The sequence below is a fragment of the Aythya fuligula genome, chromosome 25, assembly GCF_009819795.1.
Source record: "Aythya fuligula isolate bAytFul2 chromosome 25, bAytFul2.pri, whole genome shotgun sequence".
Taxonomy (NCBI): Eukaryota; Metazoa; Chordata; class Aves; order Anseriformes; family Anatidae; genus Aythya; species Aythya fuligula.
Genome location: NC_045583.1, coordinates 3,522,538 through 3,542,290, shown reverse-complemented (window position 1 = coordinate 3,542,290; position 19,753 = coordinate 3,522,538). Strand labels below are relative to the sequence as shown.

The window sequence follows — 19,753 nt, the reverse complement described above, 5'->3', positions numbered from 1 at the left end:
GGACATGGGGACTGTCATTGTGGGGACACATCATCCCTAACGCACCTGAGCATCCTTGGGGTAACGGCTAACGAGCTGCCGGGGATAATCTTTGGTCTTTTGGGGCTGGTTGAGTGGTTGGAGCTGGGTGGGTAAAATGCCTTCCAGGGCTTCTCTGCTGAGCGATTTCTAGCTCCACACTTGGTTTCCTCGGGGGGCATTGGCAGGGCTATAGGGCACCGAGGGGCAGAAGGGGAAGAAAGGACAAATGCCACGGAAGCGAGATGTTTTGGGGCCACGTGCTGCTGCCCAGGAGGCTCAGAATGGTGCCGAAACCCACCCCTACTGCTTGGTGCCAGCTGTAGGATGTAAAACGTGCCGTGGGCTTGCACAGGAGAAATATTGCAGGCTGTGGCGCCACTTCACTAAATTTTGGCTGCGTGGAGAGGTTGAAGGAAGGTTGCCAGTGTCGGGAATTTCCATGTGATACGAAGGCGCACATTGCCTTTGTTTCCTGGAAAGACTGAGCTAGTGGAAAGAGAAAATACCTTAGCCTCTGGAAAACAACAGAATCGTGCTTCTTATCAGGTGTCCTGTATTTGATTTCCGTACCAAACTGGCCGGCCTGCTAGCACCCAGGCGCCCGAGGAAGGTGGCAAACCGCGGCGAGAAGTGCGTGGGAAGCGCTGGCACCGGCTGGGCGCAGCGGGGACGTGGTGGAGGCTGCTGCTGGCCCTGCTTTGCCTGTAGCCTGTGGAAGGGAAGGTGAGGAGAGCCTACAGGGATGGGGACGGCCATCCCCGTGCCCTGCAGGACCCCCCCGAGGAAGGGTGGATCTGGATGGGAGCGAGCGGGGTGCCGGAGGGGGCCCCGGAGCACCTCCAAGCGGAGCTGGGCAGGAAATACCAGCTCCAACGTGCTGAGGCTGATGAACTACCTGGATGTAAGTGTGAAAGCTGTGAAAGCTTCCTTTCTTCTTCCTTTTTTTTTTTTTTCCTTCCTTCCTTCCTTCCTAGCTTCCTTCCCCCAGCTCTGGTGTTTTGGGACCGCTGTCTGCTCCGTGCTCTGGCAGCCTGGCGGCTCCTGGCCTCGCCGATGATTTTTGATGAGCTGTCAGCAAGGCCTTGCTGTGCTGTAGCTGCCCTGGGTGCCCTCTGAGGCTGTGAGCCCATCCTACAACCCCGTAACTGTCTGGGTTCTCAGCGACAATCAGGGTTAATTTGGGCTGTGCCATGCGCTCAGCCACGTCTCGGGGACCCCAAGGTCATCGGGGCTGTCGGGAACCTGAGAGGAGCGGGACGAGCAGAGGTGGGGGGGGCTGCCCACATGTGTTTGCCAAGAAATTAGGGATTAAAAAGCGTCATGGAAAGGCACTCGGTGGGAACAAAGGGACGTGGCTGTTCTCCAGGGGTGAAATCTTCCTCTTCACCGCTGTGGGCCCCAAGGATGGGCCATAAGAGGCTGCGATGTGCGCCCCCCACCCCTTGTGCCTCCAGGTCACTGCTGATCCTCTGTGTCCGCAACGAGCCTCGGGCGTGGGTGCAGGGAGCTGCAGGACCCTGGTGCCAGGAGCTGCACAACCCAGTGCAAGGTGCTGCATGAATCCTAGTGCGAGGAGCTGTAGGACCCCGGCACGAGGAGCTGCAGGACCCCTGAGCAAGGAGCTGTACGACCCTGGTGCGAGGAGCTGTGTGAATCAGTGCAAGGAGTTGCATCAGCCTGGTGCAGGGAGTTGCACAACCCCGGTGCGAGGAGCCGCAGAGTCCTTGTGCAAGGAAATTCACGACCCTGGTGCAGGGAGCAGCGTGGTCCTGCTGCGAGGAGCTGCACGACCTCAGTGCAAGGAGTTGCATGACCTCAGTGCAAGGAGCTGCACGACCCTGGTGCAAGGAGCTGCACGACCCTGGTGCAAGGAGCTGCACAACCCTGGTGCAAGGGGCTACATGATTTGGTGCAAGGAGTTGCACGACCCTGGTGCAGGGAGCTGCAGAGCCCTGGTGCAAGAAAACACACAACCCTGGTGCAAGGAGCTGCATGACCCTGATGCAAGGAGCTGCATGACCCCGGTGCAAGGAGTTGCATGACCTCAGTGCAAGGAGCTGCACGACCCTGGTGCAAGGGGCTACATGATTTGGTGCAAGGAGTTGCACAACCCTGGTGCAGGGAGCTGCAGAGCCCTGGTGCAAGAAAACACACAACCCTGGTGAAAGGAGCTGCATAATCCCTGAGTGAGGAGCTGCACGACCCTAGTGCAAGGAGCTGCACGACCCTGGTACAAGGAAATGCACGACCCTGGTGCGAGGAGCTGCATAATCCCTGTGCGAGGAGCTGCACGACCCTGGCACAAGGAAATTCACGACCGTGGTGCAAGGAGCCGCTCAGCCCCAACACAAGCCTCATCCTGCGCTCGGCCCAGCCCGGCCCTGCCTCCCCCCTTTCACCTCCCCCCCGGGATAAAACCTCCCGGAGCGGGAAGGGGGGGGCCGGGACTACAACTCCCGGCAGGCGCGGGCAGCCCTGCCCCGGGCGGCCTCCAGCTCCCGGCGTGCCGAGCCGAGCCGAGCCGAGCCGTGCCGGGCAGTGCTGCCCTCCCTCGGTGCAGCAGCAGCGGGACCGAGCCGAGCCGGGCCGGGCCGGGCCGAGCCGGGTGAGTGCCTCTAAGGGTTGGGGTTGTTTTTCTGGGGGGCTCCTTCCTCGCCCCGAGCTCGCAGCCGCGTTTTTTTTTTTTTTTTTTTTGCTTGTTTTTCTCCCCCTTTTTAATTTTTTTTCCCTCTTCTTTGCGCTGTTTTCCTGCTGTTGGCACGGTGGTTTTTTAGCTTCTTTTTTCCTCCCCCCTCCTGTGTTTTTTTTTTCCTCCTTTCTCTTACCCGAGAATCCGCCCCCAAGCCGAAAAGCAAGGGGGGTGCGCACCCGAGCACCCCCCCTCCCCACACCCCGTCTCCATTAAGTTCGCTTTTTTTTGGGGTTTAAGGGGTGCCCCCCCCGTGCACACACACAGGGAAACTGAGGCACGGATGCTCAGCCCCCGGTGCCCCCCCCCAAGCTGCACCCCCAAGGCAGGGGGCGACCCCCCCCAGCTTTGGGGAGGCGCAAAGGAGACCCCCAAAATCCCCCCCCCATGGTCTCAACGAGGTTGTTTTGGGGTTTGCAAGAGGCCTCCCCCCCCTCCAAAACAACTTTTTTTGGGATCCCCGAGCGCAGGGAGGGGGGGGCACGGAGGGGGTTGGGGGGGGGGTTGCTGTTAAACCTCCCGGCGCCCCTTAATTATTCCGGCGAATTTAATTGCGAAGAAGCCGGAGCGATTACGCCAGCCCCCGCGCCCGTGTCCTCTAAAAGCCTGGGTGAGTCAGACGATGGGGAAATTTCCTTTAAAAAAAAATAAAAAAATAAAAAAATAAAAAAAAAGAGAGAGGGAGAGAGAGAGAGGGAAAAAAAAAATAAATATGGAGGTTATTGTTGGGCGCTCCCCGGATAAATAAATAAGCCCGCGGGCGCGCAGGGCCTGCTTCCAGCAATCCCAGCGCTTCTGCTGCCTCCCCTGCCCTTGAGGCACTGGGGGGGGCTCGCAGGGGGGTTATTTTATCCCGATGTGTCGGCATTGGGTGGAGGTTGTGGGGTTTGGGGGGTTTCCCCCCTCCCCACCACTCGCTCCCGTTTTGCTTTTCGCCGCCGCCGTCGCGCACGGCTGCGCCGTCCCCGCTTCCCCCTGGGTGCTGGGGGGGGGCTGAGCCCACCCTGACCCCCCCACACACCCCTCAAAAGGGTTCTTGGGGGTGAGACCCTGCTGGGGGGGGGTCAGCACTGGGGGGCTCGGTTATCTCCAGCTGTGGTGGTGCCGCCGGGAAGCGGCACGTGGTGACCCCACGGCGCAGGGGGGGCGGCGTGTTTTGGGGAGGATGCCGGCTGCGCCCCCCCCCCTCCATCACCACCACCCTTATCAGTAGGAAACCGCTCGGGGTGGGGCTGGGTGCAGCGGGGCGACTCCAGCATCCGGGCGTTTTGGGACGCGGCCGCCCTTTCCAGCTCGTTCTTTTTATTTTTATTTATTTATTTTATTTATTTATTTATTTTTTCCCCCGTGCGGGCCGGTGGCACGTGTGTGCACGGCCCCACGGCTCAGCCGCTGCTCCTGCGATGTTCCCGGGGATGGGGAGGGCACCCCGGGCCCGTGAGCTGCTGAGCTACAGGGGTTTGGGGTTTTTGGGGGGTGTTTCCAGCTGGGGAAATGGGGAAAACGGTTGGGGAAGAGGAGGTGGGGTTGGTAAAGGCACGGCGAGGAGGGTGCCGGGAAAGCGGGGGCACTGAGGGCAGCAATGTCCCCCCCCGGCTCCCTGCAGCCCTCCTGGTGTTTTGGGGGGTGCTGGGGGCCTGGTGTGGAGAGGGCATGGATCAAAGCCCTGTGTGTGTGTTTCTCCATCCTTTTTTTTGGGGGGGCAGCAGATGGGACGGAAGATTTCCTGGAGCTGAGCACGGCACAGCCGCCTTCTCCATCCCCTCTGCAGCCAGTTCCCACCAGGCCCCATCCCCGAATTTCCCCAATTAATCATTTTTTCGTAATCACTTGGAGTTGGTGCTTTGTTTTTTTTTTTGGGGGGGGGAGGCACCTCGAGCCGTGCCACCCTGTCACCACTGCCCGGATCTGGTGCACGTCGATCCGAGAGGAAAGGGACCGGGGCCGGCCACTTATTGGGGTCAGCTCAGCACATCCACGTCCCCAAATCATCCCCCGGGGAGTCCCGGTGGCCACGGGTCCCGATGCTGACCGTGGTGGCCGAGTCCCTGTTTGCTTTGGGGATTCGGAGGCTGAAGCGGGGCCAGGGTGACGGCGCTGCGATGCGCAGGGGTGAAGCATCAGGAAATATTTGCACGGCTTCTCCTTGCCCCGGTGCTGCAGGAGGAGCCCGGTGGGTGCCGGTGACGCGTCGTGGTTGGGTTTTGGCACAGTTCGGGGGGGTTTGCGCCCTCGCCAGCTGGGGCTGCAGGCCCGGAGCTGCCCGGCTGTGGGATGCAGGAGGCTGAGCCCCGGGCTCCAGAAGCTGTCGGGGATCCGGAGCAAACTCCGGTTCTGCTCCTTCCCCTCCAGTGAGACCCGAGGGAGGTGGAGGCGAGGAGAAATTGAGAAGGAAAACTCAGAGGATGGGCACGGGGCTGCCCCCGGTGCCTGCACCGCCGCTTCTGCCAACCCCTTCCACCCCCCTTGGTGCTGGGCAGGCAGCGGAGCAAAGCTGTAAATATGAAATGGCAAAAAGGCGAGAAAGAAAGGGGGGAAAAAAACAAAACAAAAGAAAAAAAAACACAACCAAGCCACACGGTTTCCCTGGGGGTGGAAGAAGAGACCCCGAGAGAGGCCTTGCTCCTGGAGAGAGGCAGCGATGGTCCCAGGGGGCTGGGTCCTGGGGTCCCCACTTGGTGCTCGAGGACGGTGGGACCTGGGCAGGGTGCTCCAGAGGCGTTTTGGGAAGGTGGCTGTTACAGGGTGGGGGCTGAGCTCGTCCCCCCCGTCCCCAGGCTCTGCCCCATGGGGTGCTTTGGGTCTGGGATGGAGGAGCCTGGGGGCTGCTCGTGAGGCCGGAGGCTCCCCACGGAGCTTAAATAATGCTCTGCTTTACTTAAACCCATGCAACTTTCTCACCGGATAAACCTGAAACGCCCAAACAACATCTTTCCCTGCCGGCTAATTCACTCTTTTTTTTTTTTTTTTTTTCTTTCCTCGCCGTACGTGCATGCAATTAATGGAAGCGATTTAATTCTCGTCTAAACAGCTGGGAAGCTGAAGGCGGTGCCGTCGGTGAAGAGCCGTTTGCCATCCCGTGCCTGCTTTCCCACCGCTCCGTCCTGCCCGGCCCCGGCTCGGCTGTAAATTCTCCTTTCAGCGCGGGGCCGAACCTCGATTGCAGTTTGTGCAGCTGCTGCCCCGGCGCCCAGGTGCCAAAATTCGCAGGGGTGTGAGGGCACCCGGCCTGGGTCCCTTGGCTGCCCGGTGGGGCGAGCCCACCTGTAGCAGTTGGAGCCCTCACGGAGCTTGGGGGGGGGGTCTCTGGTGTGGGATCTGTGCTGTCCCTGATGTGCCCCCACCCCTCGTGGCAGCGTGTGCTCGGGGACAGGCGTGTCCCCAAGCAGCTCTGGCTGCCCCCAGGCTGATTTGGAGGAATCGCACGGGGCCGGGAGGTTTTAGGAGGAAAGGATGGGGGCGAGGAAGGTGCTGGGGAGGTTTTGCAGCCGGGGGGGTTCCGGCTGGGCTGGTTGGGCAGAGCGGGGGCTGTGTTTTCCTGGCTCGTGGGCAGAGGGTCGGGTGCCAGCGGGCTCGTCGCTGACAGCAGCTCCTGCCTTATCTGCAGCAGGGTGGGTGCCTATCGCAGCCCCGACGCCACGCCAGCTCCTCTGGGGCCAAATCTACTCCCATGCCCCAGGGCGGGGGGCTTGGTGCCCTTCGCGCCCCTCTCCAGGCGAAGCCCTCGCCCGGATCAATCCCAACCCGCTCGGGCAAAACCTCTCGGCTCCGGCGTGCTCAAAGCAGCGCAACGCGTGGCACGGGACCCGAGCGAGCAGGGCAAACACCCCCGGCCTCGTGCACCCTCCTCGCTGCGGGGCAGGGGCTGGCTTTGCACCGGGGGCTCCCGGCGTCCGCCCTTGACCTTGGCGAGCGGCGCGGAGAGGAGAAAGGTCCCCGCCGCCGGTAAGGTGCCGCTCGCCGGCTGCTCACCGGGGCTGGTGGCAGGGAGAGGACATGTCACCGGCTGTCCCCGAGTTGTTTATGAGCAAAGGGGGGGGGGCCGGGGAACAGCTGCAGCTCCTGGGGCCGGGGCGGGCGCGGGGCCGGGGCGGGCGGCCGCGGTACGGTTACATGAAATCCACCTTGCGGGCGGGCGGGGGGCGGCGTATTTATAAATATTACCTCCCCGCAGCAGCACGGCACGGGGGGGAGGACGGCCGGGGGCGGTGCTGGCAGCACCCCCAGCTCGGGTCGCGGGTGGCTGCTGGCACCCAGAGCCGGCTGCAGCGCCCGGAGAGGGGCTGGGGGCTTGGTTGTGCTGGGTGTCCCCCCCTAGGGACCCCCCAGGAAGGGTTTTGGGGAGCACCGTGGTGCGCTGCGCCCCAAGCAGGGGGAATGCGGAGAGAGGCGCGCTTCCAGTTTCCCTTATTTGTGCATTTTAAAGGAAAAATACCATAAAACCCAGCACCTGAGTGGTGCGGGGTGACCCCAGGGTGGGGTTTTGCCCTCCTGCTCCTGTTTTTATCCTCTCTCCGGGGGGGGGACACACGGTGAGGCCGTGTGTCCTTCCCCGCCTGCACGGTTGGGGCCTCCCCAAGGTCACTGCGCTCTCCTGCTCCTCGCTGCACGGCCGCCGCGGTCCGGGCCCGATTAATCACTCAGCCCGGGGTGGTGCTGGGCCTCCATGGCCCTTCCCGGCCCCTGTGTGGCCGTTGGCTCGTCCTGGCCCCAGGAACGTCCTTCTGCCTGTTAACACTTTTATTTTTAATTGCCTGCCTCTCCGGGAGGGGAGGGCGGCAACTTGTCGGCTCTGGCTGTTTGTGCGCGCGGCGGTCGGTCCGACAGTGATGTTTCAATCGGGGGCCCCCGCGCAGCCCCGGCTGCTTTCCTGCTGCAGGAAAGGATTTGGCTTCGTTTCGGGGCCCTCTGTAGGGGCAGGATCTGGCCCTACAGCGGCGAGGTCCCGGCCTCTGCCTGCTGAGCCCACCCGGGGTGGCACCGTGGCCATCCCTGCGCCGTGGAGGCGTTTTGGGGCAAAGGAGCGAGGCTTTGTGTTACTGACCCCATAAAGGTGGCCACATGGAAGTGGGAACCTGGCTCCTGGGGATGTCCTTGGTGCCTCCAGAACCAGAGGCTCACCCCGGTTATTCTGCTCCAGGGGTGCCGCTGTGACAGGGGACGCTCAGGGTGGCTCTTGGTGACCGTGCCCCGATGCTTTTTGGGTCCCGAGACCTCCCCATCGGGGCCCTGGTTCTCTGGGGGTCCTGCTGCCGCCCGCACCGAGCGTTAATGTTTTCACTGTGCTAAACGCCTGGGCCGCTTCCAAGAGCAGCATTTAACGCATGGCAGGGAAAACATTTGGCCTTTGACCCAAGCGCCTGTTAACAGCGCCGTGGTCCACGTTTCTCAAATGCCGGGGCTAAAAACAGGCCCGGTGACTCAGGCGCTCGCTGGCGCTGTCAACTGACTCCTGCTGGGATTTGCCAAGTTCCCCCCCCTCCGCCTTCTCCTTCTCCCTTTCAGGGCTGCGTGCTGGTGGCTCAGGGAAGGTGCCTCGGGCTGGCTGGGCCCCGTCCGCCTCCGAGGGCGCTGCTGCTCTCCGGCTGTCCCCATTCCCACCTCCCCATCCTCATCCTCCAGCAGATGCGGCCTCGGGAGCCTCTGGCCCAGCCCCGAGCGGAGCCGTTGGATGGGGATGCTCAGGGCTGAGCCTGGGTTGAGCCTTGGGTGTCCCCAAGGACTGAGAGCGCCCCGCTGCCGGGGTTTGGCCACCCTCGTGGGGAGGAATTCCTTCCTCCCACCCCGGGTCCGACCCTGCCCCGCTGCCCCGTGCGCCAAAAAGGAGCCGCGTGCCGATGACGATGAAGGACACCGACCTTCCTCCCGCTGGGTGCCAGCGTCACCCGACCCCTGACACCGTGGGGACGCTGGCACGGCGTAAATCCCCCCCCCAACTGCCAAGTAGGGGCGAGGGGAGGCTGTGGGGCCGGGCCCAGCTGCGTGGCACCGGCCGGGTGCCAGCCCGCGGCGCTGGCAGGGCGGTGGCTCAGCCGCCTGGCCTTGGGGGGCTTCCTCGGGGGCTCACCCATGGGGTGAGCATCGTCCCACGGGGAGGATGCAGGAGGTGACAATGGGGACGCAGCTGCCCTCGTGGTGGGACCCCAGCCCCGTGGGTGTCCCCAGCACAGGCGCAAAATGGAGAGGGTGCGAGGAGGCTCTGCACAAGGAGGATGTGTGCGGGGTCCCCGGCACCGTGCCAGCCCTTTAGGGCATCACACTGGCGTCCTTGTTGTCCCCCAGACTTGCTGCCACCATCCTGGTGGTGCCCAGCACCGGCATCCCCATCCCCAGCGGTGGGCACTGCTGGGGGTGCCGTAGGGACCCCGGTTGAGCTGCGCCCCTCATCCCATGCGGGGCCGGATCCAGCTCTCCGGGCACACCGAGGGATTGGGATTGGGATTGGGATCCCATCCCTCGGAGGGACGAGGAGCAGCCCCTGCCCCTCCATCACTGCTTTTAGGGCAGGATGTCACCACCAGCAGCTCTTTCCCGGTGGCCCCGAGGGGCTGCGATGGGGCAGACCCCACCGGGGGGACTCTGGCACCCCGGAGAGAGCCCGGCAGCGGGTGGCGGTGGCCGGGGCTATTTTTGTCCCTCTCTTTTTCTCCGGCCCCAGCGCTGACTCCCGTGCTGCAGCGAGACGAGCCAGCAGGTTGGGAGGCTTTTTTGCAACTTCCTCCGCCCGCGCCCGCTGCGGCTGCTGCTGCGTTAAAAGCAGGGCCCTAAAAATGAGGAAACGCGGGGCCGGCGCAGGAGCCGGGCAGGGCAGCGAGGAGCACAGAGGAGCTGCGAGAGGCCAGCCTCGGCGCCCGGAGACCCCCCTTGTCCCCCGCCACCCCCTGCCCAGGTAACGCGTGTCCCCCTTCCTCCCTGTCCACGGGTGGCTTTGCTGGGGACACCCCTCGGGGTGGTTTTGGGGTGCCCCAGTGGTGTAGGGGCAGCCGGGTGCCTTTTTTGCCGCTTGGCACCCAGAGCTGGGGTGAAACAAAGCCGCGGGGGGGGAGCAGGAGGCGCTGGGTGCCCTCGGAGGAAATCTCAGCGTGGGCTGAGCATCGCCACCGCCGCGTGTCCTGGCCAGGCCAGGGGGCTGCCCTGCACCCAGGGGGCTGCTGCGTCCCCAAAACGGCCGCGGGTGCTTCACCAGAGCCGGGCTGGGGTGCACGGGGGTGTCCTCGCTCGCTGCCCCTGTGTCCTCCCCCCCCACTCCCTGCCTTTGAAAAACAAAAACCAGGAAGGAAGGCTCGGCGGGCGCTCGCTGCCCGTAGCAAGAAGCGGAGCTATTTTCACTTCTTTCTTCCCCGTTTCCTTTTCTCAGCCCTCGTGCTTCTCAATGAAGCAGCACAGGACCTGGGGGGGGGGGGGTGGAGGGGCGGCACGGTCACCAGCCCCCCCTCCCCCGGCTCCCCAGGGCCGGGGCAGGCTCAAGCTGCCGATTGATTTTTCCATTTGTGATGCCCACGAGTGACTGGCCGCGGAGCTTCCCGGTGTGCCGGCGATGGGGTGGGGTGGGGGACTCGGCCCCAATGCCACGAAACCCTGGGGCAGTGCCCCCCCCCGCTTCTCCTCCCAGGTTGGAGGTGGTGCACTCGCTGGGTGCTGCTGGGAGGGTAACGCGATCCTGCTGGGGCTGTGTCCAGGGACTGGCTCCGGGCAGGTTTTATTTTTAACCCCAACTTCTTATTTTTTTTATTTTTATTTTTTTTTTGGCCTTCCAGCCGCATCCGCGCTCGGAGGTGCGCTTGGGGGCGAGGCGGTGGGGGGCCGCGTGTGTGGGGACGGGGACAGCGCCAGGAGCGGGGTGCCCTTGGCTGCCGCCCCCACTGCCTGAGCAGCTTTGGGGACACGTCTGCCCCTTTGTGGGGCCGCTGGCCTCGTGTGGGGTCAGCGGGTGGCTGTGGGGCCGTGCAGAGCCTCATGGAGCAGCGCTGGGGTCGGTGCCGTGGGGGGCAGCTCCGGCTGTGCTTATTCCCGAGCGCAGCCAGGGCACGGGAGGATCTGCCTGATGAAATAACACCCCCAGAGGAAAGGCAGGAAAGGTCCAGAAATAACCGTGCGGCTCGGTAGCACCGGGGGTGTTCTGAAGGGAGACGAATTCCTTGGCTCCGGCCTCGCACGGTGTCCGGGGGGAGCACCGGCAGCACTCACCCTGCTGCACGCGACCGGCCGGGACGCTGTCCTGGAGAGCCAACGATTTTTGCTCACGCCGGGAGCTTTTCTCCCTAAAAGCTGCTGGGATTTTAGGGTGCGATGCTGCAGTGATGCGGGGATTTGCTTTTTCCCCCCCAAGGACCCAGGGGCAGGTCTGGGGCGTTCCCACCGGGGGTTTCCTCCGGGAAATCCGTGCCATCCTCCGTGCATCTCTTGGGGCAGCTTGGGCTCCCTGGCCTCTTTCCCTATTTCCCTTCTGCCTTCTCACCCTGTGCCCGTTTCCCTTCCTTCCCCTTCCCGTTGCCTCCCACCACCCCACTCCATCCCTGGATCCGCTCGGTGACCGCTGGGGACATCGCCCCGAGCAGGTGCCCTGGCAGCACCCACGGGGTAACCCAACGCATCCTGACCCACCAGGGTCCCCTCCAGGTGAGGACCAGGTCCGGGCGAGCCGCTGGATGTGCTTTGCTCTGGCTGCGAACGCCTTTCTCCTTCCCAGGAACAGCAGGAATCCCAAACGTGGTCCTGTCCGCCCCAGAGATGCAGGATGTGTCCCCTGGAGGGGGACAGGACGTGTCCCCTGGGGTGCCTCCCCGTTCCCCGGCCCTCTCCCTCCTGGTGGGGCTGAGTCAGAGCGAAAGCAGAAGCTGCTGGGCACTCCGGGGGGGGCGCAGCCGAGCAGAACCCAGCGGGTTATTTTAAACCTGACCCAATTTCCCCCCCTGCTTATCGCTCGCTCGAGGCCGGGCCCTGCTCTGACCACCCTTCCCCATCTCGCCCTCGGCGGCGCCCCGTCTCTGTGGCTTCGAGCAGGGGTTTCCCTGGGGGGGGGTGGGGTGGGAAAAGCAGCGTTTTCTGCTCCCCCCGCCCCCGTTTCCGATACAGGGGCTGAGGGGAAGATCCTGCAGCCGGGCTGGTTTAGGGGGGACGGGGATGACGGGTGCTGTGCCGTGGGTGGTTGCGCTCCGGCACGCTTCCCGTGACACCTTCCTGCCCTGTGCCCTTTCTGAAAAGTGTCCCTGGGAGCCCCAAATCTCCCCCCCCAGCTCTGCAGCTCCATCCTCGCCCTCCAAACTGGGTTTCCCCAGCGCTGGAGGTGCCGGTCCCTCTTGTTTCACCTTCCCCCTGCTCCCCTCCTCGTCCTCCCCCTGTGCCCACCCAGCCTGGCCGCGCAGCCCCCTTGGGATGGCTCGTGGGGCCTGGAGCTGCTGGCTTGGAACCAGGGCGGGCGATCCCACAGGGTCCCACGCATGGCTTGAAATCCCTTCCTGCCATCCCCTTGTGCTGGAAGCAGCCCAGAAAACACCACTTTTTGGGGCTGGCTGCTTTTCCCCTTCTGTGTCCGAGCTGTGCCTCGCTGTGCCCACTCTGTTCCACCGCACCGGGAGGGCTCATTGCATGTCCCAGCTGCTCTTGGAGGCTTTTCCTCTCACCTTGCGCTCTGTATTTGGGGTTATTATCCCAATAAGCTGTGATTTCTCCCCCTTCAGCACTGTTTTATTCCCTACAGGCCGTCCCCTGGCAGCTCAGCTGTTGCTCATCTCCAGCATCCTCCTGCGCCCCCTCCAAGGCCGTTTGCGCCGGCGCCTTAACGGAGCTCTGCTCGCAAGCTGTCCCAGACCCGTCTCCTCCCTGCCCCCTTCAGATGGGCCACCATGTCTAATTAATTACCTTCCCCTTGCTGTTCAATAGCTGGCTCTTGAGCCATGTAATCGTGTTTCTGTCCACGCTGCCTCGATTTAATTTCCCCCTTAGGATGCGGCATGGCACCGTGCGTCGGACGCCTCGCCGACCCCCGGCGTGCTGCATCCCCCGCGTCTCCCCTTTGTCTGCGATTACACGTTGAGTTTAAACAGCAAAACCCTCCCCATTTCTCTGGGTGTGCTGCCCTAGGGCTGCCCTACAAGAGGGGACGGGGGCTTTGCAGAGCCCTGGTCCCACATCCCCATCCCATCCCCGTGCGGCAAAACATCTCCGCGGTTCCCAGCCGAGCTTCGTACCCCGTGCCGGGCAGCTCATGCGGCCGTCCCCTGGCCCCGTGGCTGTCCCCTTGTCCCTGCAGCCTCCCCTGCCCTCCTCGGGCCACCGTCCCCTTTTGTACGGGGGAACAAGGGCAGCTCTGTGCGCTGCAGGGCCGTGCACGCCTCTCCCCGCCGCCGCGCTCGCGTGCCGGCCCGGCACAAAGCCGCGTTGTTCGCCCGTGCCGCGGTGGAGGTTTGGTCGCAGCCCGCCTGCGGCGCCTGGCACGGGGCTGCCTTTTCTTCCCGGCCTTCCCTTGCTTTCTCTTTCTCTTTTGGGCTGCTCTGGCTTTTTGCTGCCCCTATTTTCAGAGCTCGGTGGCTCCAGGGCATGCTCCGATGCTGTGCCCCTCACCATCCCCATCTCCCCCAGGGTGTCCCCCGAGTCCCGCCGTGCCCTGTCCTCTCCTCCCCTCGTTGTCCCCAGGGCCAGCGGTGCTGTCACAGGGATCTGTGGGCAGACCCGTCCGTCCGTCCGTCTGTCATTAGGGCTGTCCTTTCTCGCTCATCCACGTTGGGGCAGAGCCCAGCTGCCCCGGCGCGACGCTCGGTGCGCGGCTCAATGATGGCAGCACCCGAATCGGAGCCAAAATCTGAGCCGCGGCTTCGCGGCACGGTTGGCTCCTCGACGTAGCGACGTCAGGTGCAGGATCAGCAGGACGTCCCCTCCCCGTGCCTCAAAGTTTCGAAGCAGGCTCTTATTCCCGACTCCTTTCTCCTTTTAGGGTCACCTCCGTGCCTGGTGGGCGCCCGTGGCCCCCCGCCCCCCCGCTGCACCATGGCGTCCCGCATCGGGCTGCGGATGGAGCTGATGAAGCAGCAGGCGCAGCAGGAGGCCGAGAGGGAGCGCATGCAGCAGCAGATGATGATGAACTACATGCAGCAGCAGCGGATGCCGGTGGCCTCCAGCCCGGCCATCAACACCCCCGTCCACTACCAGTCCCCGCCGCCCGTGCCCGGAGAGGTCCTCAAGGTAACGGTGCCGGGAACGGGGTTGGAGAGAGGAGGAGATTTGGGGGATCCCTCGGCGACGCGGGGGCCCTGACGGGTTATTTCCACGCAGGTGCAGTCCTACCTGGAGAACCCCACCACCTACCACCTGCAGAAGTCGCGGGATAAGAAGGTGCAGGCGTACCTCTCCGAGACCTACGGGAACAAATTCGCCGCCCACGTCAGCCCCGCCAGCCACTCGCCAAAGCCCCCTCCGGCCGTGTCCCCCGGCGTGCGGCCCGGCCACGTCCTCTCCTCCTCGGCGGGCAACAGCGCGCCCAACAGCCCCATGGCCATGCTCAACATCGGCTCCAACCCCGAGAGGGAGGTGAGGAAGGGGCCGTTGGGCTGCTGGAGGGGGCGCGGGGACGCTCGGCACGGCCTGGAGAGTGACCCCATATGCCTTCCTCTTGCAGTTTGATGAGGTCATCGATGACATCATGCGCCTGGATGATGTTTTGGGGTATATGAACCCCGAAGTCCACATGCCCAACACGGTGAGGCTTGACTGAGGGAGGGTGGCCGGGGGGGGGGTGCCGTGGAGGGGGCTGAGCTGGCTTGGACCCGAGGGGGGGAATGGGGAACAGTTTGGGGAGGCCTGGGGCTGGGGAAGGGAGGCAGCAAGATGGCCCTGCTGCAACTGCAATCCTAACCCTAACTCCGAACCCTAACCCTAAACATAGCCCTAACCCAAGCTCTAACCCCTAAACCTAACCCCTAACCCTAACCATAGCCCTAACCGCTAACCCAAACCCCTAACCCCTAACCCTGCCCCGAACCCCTAACCCCAACCTAACCCTAACCCTAACGCTAAAACTAACGACGGATCGAACCATAAAACTAACCCCAAACCCTAAGCCTAACCCCTAACCCTAACCTCTAACCCCTAACGCTAACCGTAACCGTAACCCCTAACCCTAACCCTAACCTTTAACCTTAACCATAACCCTAACCCCAACCCCTAACCCTAACCCTATCCCCTCCCAGGAGCGCAGCGCCGCCTCCCGGGGCCAGGTCTATGGGTTTGTTTGAGCCTTGCAGTGGGATTCATCCTGCCGGGCCCTCCTGGGCTGTGATTCACCTGCCCTATTTTAGATGCTGGCCGTGGGAGGGGATCAGCTGCGCCCTTTGAAGTCCTGTTTTCTTGGCGACTCTGATTATAGCTGCTTTAAGGGCCCGGGAAGACAATTATACCTGCCCAGTCTGCGCACTCGCGTCCTGGAGGCCAAGGAGCTGATCTTAAACCCCGATCCCATTGCCGAGCCTCTCTCCCGGCCCCGGATGGAGCTGACCCGCCTGTCCCTTTGCTTTCCAGCTGCCGATGTCCAGCAGTCACATGAATGTGTACAGCGGGGACCCCCAGGTGACCGCCTCGCTCGTCGGCGTCACCAGCAGCTCCTGCCCCGCCGACCTCACCCAGAAGAGAGAGCTGACAGGTACGTCCCCAGCCCCACAGCGTGTCCCCAGCCCCACAGCACATCCCCAGCCCCACAGCACGTCCTCAGCCCCAAAGCACGTCCCCAGCCCCAGGGATATCCATCCCCATGGCTGGAGCCCGCGGTGACAGCGAGGAGCGGGGCTGGCCGGGGTTCCCCTGTCCCCACGGGTGGCGAGGATGGCTCTGGGGGAGGCTGTAGGGGCGAGACGCAGCCTCAGCCTCTCCGGGTGATGCTGTGGGTCTCCGTTGCAGATGCCGAGAGCCGAGCCCTGGCAAAGGAGCGCCAGAAGAAAGACAATCACAACCTGAGTGAGTTGGGGGCAGCACGGCGATCCCTCTCCCACCCCAGCACCCTCCGTCCTCCTTCCCTCTCTGTCCGAGCTGGGTCCCCTTCCCCTCCCGTCTCACCCTAGGGGGAATACCCCCACGGCCACCTCTTCCCCAGCTCTGCAAAACACCCGTGGGGCCGAAAACACCTGCTTGGTGTTCCCGTCAGCACCGGGGGAAGGTCAGAGCTGCGGGGGCGATGGGTGGGAGTGGGACCAGAGGTCACCCCTGAGCCCCGGGGAGCTCAGTGCGCACGGACAGGAGGAGCTCTGCCTCCCCTATTTCAGCTCCCAGCTTTCCTTACACCCCGCTGGTTTTTCACCCTGAGCTCCCCGACTCCAGAGGGTCCCATAGGGGCACAACAACATCCCCGCTCGCCGCGAGCTGGGGAGCTCACCCCAACCACCTCACCTTTCCCCTCTCTTCTCGCCCTGCAGTTGAGAGGCGGCGAAGGTTCAACATCAACGACCGCATCAAGGAGCTGGGGATGCTGATCCCCAAAGCCAACGACCTGTAGGTATCCTTGGCGGCTGTGGGGCTGGGACACCCGTGGCTCTCATGGGCTTGCTTCACGCCGTGCACGACCCCGTGGCAGGGAGATCCTTGCAGAGGGGCGTTTTGGGGGAGTGGGTGCAAGCTGCAATCCTTTGGTGTTTTTTTTTTTTGTCTTTTTTTTTCCATCCCGCACCGCAGGGACGTGCGCTGGAACAAAGGGACGATCCTGAAGGCTTCGGTGGACTACATCAAGAGGATGCAGAAGGACCTGCAGAGGTCACGGGACCTGGAGAACCACTCGCGGCGGCTGGAGATGACGAACAAGCAGCTGCTGCTCCGCATCCAGGTGAGCTTCCCCGTCCTCTGCCCTGCTCTGCAGCTGCCAGCACACCTCCCTCCTGCCCCACGAGCGGGGCACAGCCTCCCTCCCTCTTTTAGGGCTGCCAACTCACCGGGAACACCGTGGGCAGAGGCCACCGCGGTGAGCTCTGCGTGGGTCACCGCTCCTGTCCCTCCCCATGAGCTTCCTGGTCCCTCTGTCCCCTTTTCCCTTTCATTTCTGTGCCTCCCTTCTTCCCTCCTGCCTCCGTGCGCCCTGTCCCCGTGTCCCCACGTCCCCACCGAGCCTTCCTACGCTCTCTCGGCAGGAGCTGGAGATGCAGGCACGCGTCCACGGGCTGCCCACCTCCTCGCCCTCGGGTGTCAACGTGGCTGAGCTGGCCCAGCAGGTGGTGAAGCAAGAAGCCGGCGGGGACGAGGGGACGCTGGAGCCGCTGCTGCCCCCCCAGGACCCCGAATCGCAGCCGACGCTGCCTGCGCCGCCGCAGTCTCCCTACCACCAGCTGGACTTTACCCACAGCCTGAGCTTCGACGACGGCTCCCGGGGCTTCCCGGATAGCCTGGAGCCCGGCCACGGCGCTTCCTTCCCTTCGCTCTCCAAGAAGGAGCTGGACTTGATGCTGATGCAGGACACCATGCTGCCCCTGGCCTCCGACCCCTTGTTCTCGGCCATGTCCCCGGAGGCCTCCAAGGCCAGCAGTCGCCGCAGCAGCTTCAGCATGGAGGACGCGGACATGCTGTGACCAGGAGCTGCGCCCGCGCTGGGGGCGAGGACTGGGCCTTCGAGTTTGGTTGCTGAAGTCACGGCGCGCTCTTCCTCCCCTCCCCGGAGGAGGAGGAGCCCGTCCCGCCGAGCACTTGAATCTACGTAGGAGTACATTTTCTCTATGCAATGGGGTAGGGGTGGGAGGGGGCTCGCTTCAAGGCTCGCCGGGTACCGCCACGTCTTTTTGCAAGCTTTTTATTTTATTTTATTATTTTATTTTCGCCCGGAGCTGGAGCCGACCTTCTTGGCTTGCCATGGCATTGGCCTGACTGCAGCTTTCCCAGCTCCTCGGCTGCTTTTCGCCTTGCAGCAAAACCCTCTGGGACCGCGCTCCTTCCCCGGGGCTGGGAGCAGAGCGAGGAGCCCCCAAGTCCCCGGAGGGAGAGGATGCTCAGAGCTTTTTGCCTTGCTGCCCCCTTGCCCCCCTCCCAGCTCCGGTGGCCCCACAGATGCCATCGGTGGCTGTGTCACGCTGCCACCTCCCCTTGGGGGCTTCTCCTTCCCTGCTGGGGAGGCAGGAGCGGTGCTGCCTGGCCCCACCAACCTCCTCCTCTAGGTAGTGGGGAGAGCAAATTAATTCACGAGGCACGGGAGGGGTCCTGTGAATTTTGTTGCTTGGTGTCCCGGGGTTTGTTCGAGTGTGCAGCTCCTCCACAGCTCGTGCAAACCCTTTAGGGGGGGTCTGGCAGCACCCCAAACCCCGTTGTCACCTGGGCACCGGTGACATCCACCCCGCGGAGGTGCCCCGACCCCAAAAGGCCACGCCGTGGCTCCAACGCTGACGTCCTGCCCTGCGTCTGGGCACGGCGGCTGTGGCTGGGGATGGTCGGTGGCGGTTCCCCACGGGGCTCCTTGCTCTTCCCCAAATCGCCAGCTCGCTCCCCGGCCACAACAGCTCGCCCACGGGGGCCGTGGGACCTCGGTCGTCAGCGCTGCTGGTGGTAGGAGGGAGCTGGGGCCAGGAGGGTGAGCTGCTCAACGCGAAAACGCTGCTCTGCCTTGGTGGGAAGCCTAAAGCGGGGTGCAGGGGAAGGCTGGAGAGAGGAGACCCCTTTGCAAAACCCCATTAGAGCACGGCGTTATCCCTCCCCGGGCTGCGGGAGGTTGGATGTTGGAGACGGTGGGCGCACGGCCAGGAGCTCGTATGGGGACGAGGGTCACGTTGTGCACCGAGGACGGGGAATGTCGTGGCTGGCGGGGTCAGGACGCGATGGGAAAGCAGGATGGAGAAGGAGCAACGAGGTGGGGTCGCGAGGTGGCACGTGGGGTGGCCCCAGCGCCCCCCGGAGAAGCTCCCATGGGACGTGGAGGGTGCAGGGATAGTGTGGGGACGAGAGGAGGGAAGGGGCAGAGAGGTGCTGGCGGTGCCGGGCAGGGGCAGGCGAGCAAGGGGAGGGGGGGGACACCGGCTGGGTGGGATGCACGCCGGCGGGTTTGGGGCCGTTTCACCCCAAAATCTTCACAGGAGGCCTTGGCGTCCTTGGTGCGCTGCCGTTAGTGCCTGTAAAGAGACTGATCCTGGCGGGCGGTGCCCCCGCGCTGCGCCACCACCAAGCCCTGTGGGATTTACCGTGGCCATAAAACGGTTGCACCAAACCCCCCCGTGCTGCTATATGGCAGGCGGGGGGCTGGCTGGGGCCCCCACCGGTGGTCGTCCGCTGCTCAGCGCCGTACGGGGCATCATCCCCCCCCCCCCAGGCCGTGAGTTAGCAGTTGTGGATTATTATTATTATTATTATTATTATTTTTTAATCTTTTGGGGTTTTTGTTTGTCTTTTTTTTTTTTTTTTTTTTAATGCACTGTGCTCTGATTAAAAAATTTTACTACTGTTTTATAAAGAAATGTATAAAAGAATGAACTGGAATGGAAGAAGAATCATTAAAATATATTTATTTACAACACACCGGAGCGTCGCAGCGTGGCCTTGCTTCTTCTCTACCTGGAGAAGGGAGGTGGGGGGCACCCAGAGCCCCGTTCCCCCCGTGGTGCTGGGGCATAATCCCTATTTCTCCCAGGCCGGAGCTTGGGGGCTGCCCTTTTGGTGCTTTTTTAATTTATTTTTTTCCAGAAATCCCAGGTTGGTTGGAAGGGGGAGCGCTGGTGCTGCTCTGATTCAGCCCCCCCAAGGGTGGTTTGGGTTTTTTTTTTTGGGGGGGGGATGCTGCTCCGCAGCTCCAGTGGTGCTGACCCAGCTGCTGATTGCTTAATGGGAACCAGGCCCCCTAATTAATAAATAGTTGTGAGGCCCCAGGGAAGCAGGGCTGGGAGGAACCGAGACCCTGGAGCTGAGCAGCTTCGTGGTGGCCCTGCCTGACCCTTGTGGGGCCATCCCAGGAGCTCAGGTGGGTCTCCTGTTTTTGGGGTCACATCTGGAGCAGGCCTGGGGTTGCTCTGCCCCCTGCTCAGCACCACCTGGGGTACTGTGGTGTCCCTATGTGGGGTGCCCGGACCCCCACCTCATGGGGCACGGTGGTCCCAT

The 19,753-nt window shown here is 63.3% G+C and overlaps 1 protein-coding gene across 1 annotated transcript; it reads left to right on the top strand.

The window, feature by feature from the left end:
- Positions 1-13,523: 13,523 nt before the first annotated feature.
- Positions 13,524-18,987, top strand: TFEB (transcription factor EB). The gene is made up of 9 exons (XM_032203438.1): positions 13,524-13,561; positions 13,644-13,891; positions 13,982-14,236; positions 14,325-14,405; positions 15,224-15,344; positions 15,599-15,655; positions 16,111-16,186; positions 16,367-16,514; positions 16,816-18,987. The coding sequence occupies exons 2-9, from the start codon at positions 13,697-13,699 to the stop codon at positions 17,248-17,250; spliced, it is 1,368 nt and encodes a 455-aa protein (XP_032059329.1). The 5' UTR covers positions 13,524-13,561; positions 13,644-13,696; the 3' UTR covers positions 17,251-18,987.
- Positions 18,988-19,753: the final 766 nt, after the last annotated feature.

Coding starts and splice junctions, on each gene's coding strand:
- TFEB (XM_032203438.1), top strand. CDS start 13,697: ATGGCGTCCCGCATCGGGCTGCGGATGGAGCTGATGAAGCAGCAGGCG. Junction 14,406..15,223: donor AAGTCCACATGCCCAACACG/GTGAGGCTTGAC, acceptor TTTGCTTTCCAG/CTGCCGATGTCCAGCAGTCA. Junction 15,345..15,598: donor CCAGAAGAGAGAGCTGACAG/GTACGTCCCCAG, acceptor TCTCCGTTGCAG/ATGCCGAGAGCCGAGCCCTG.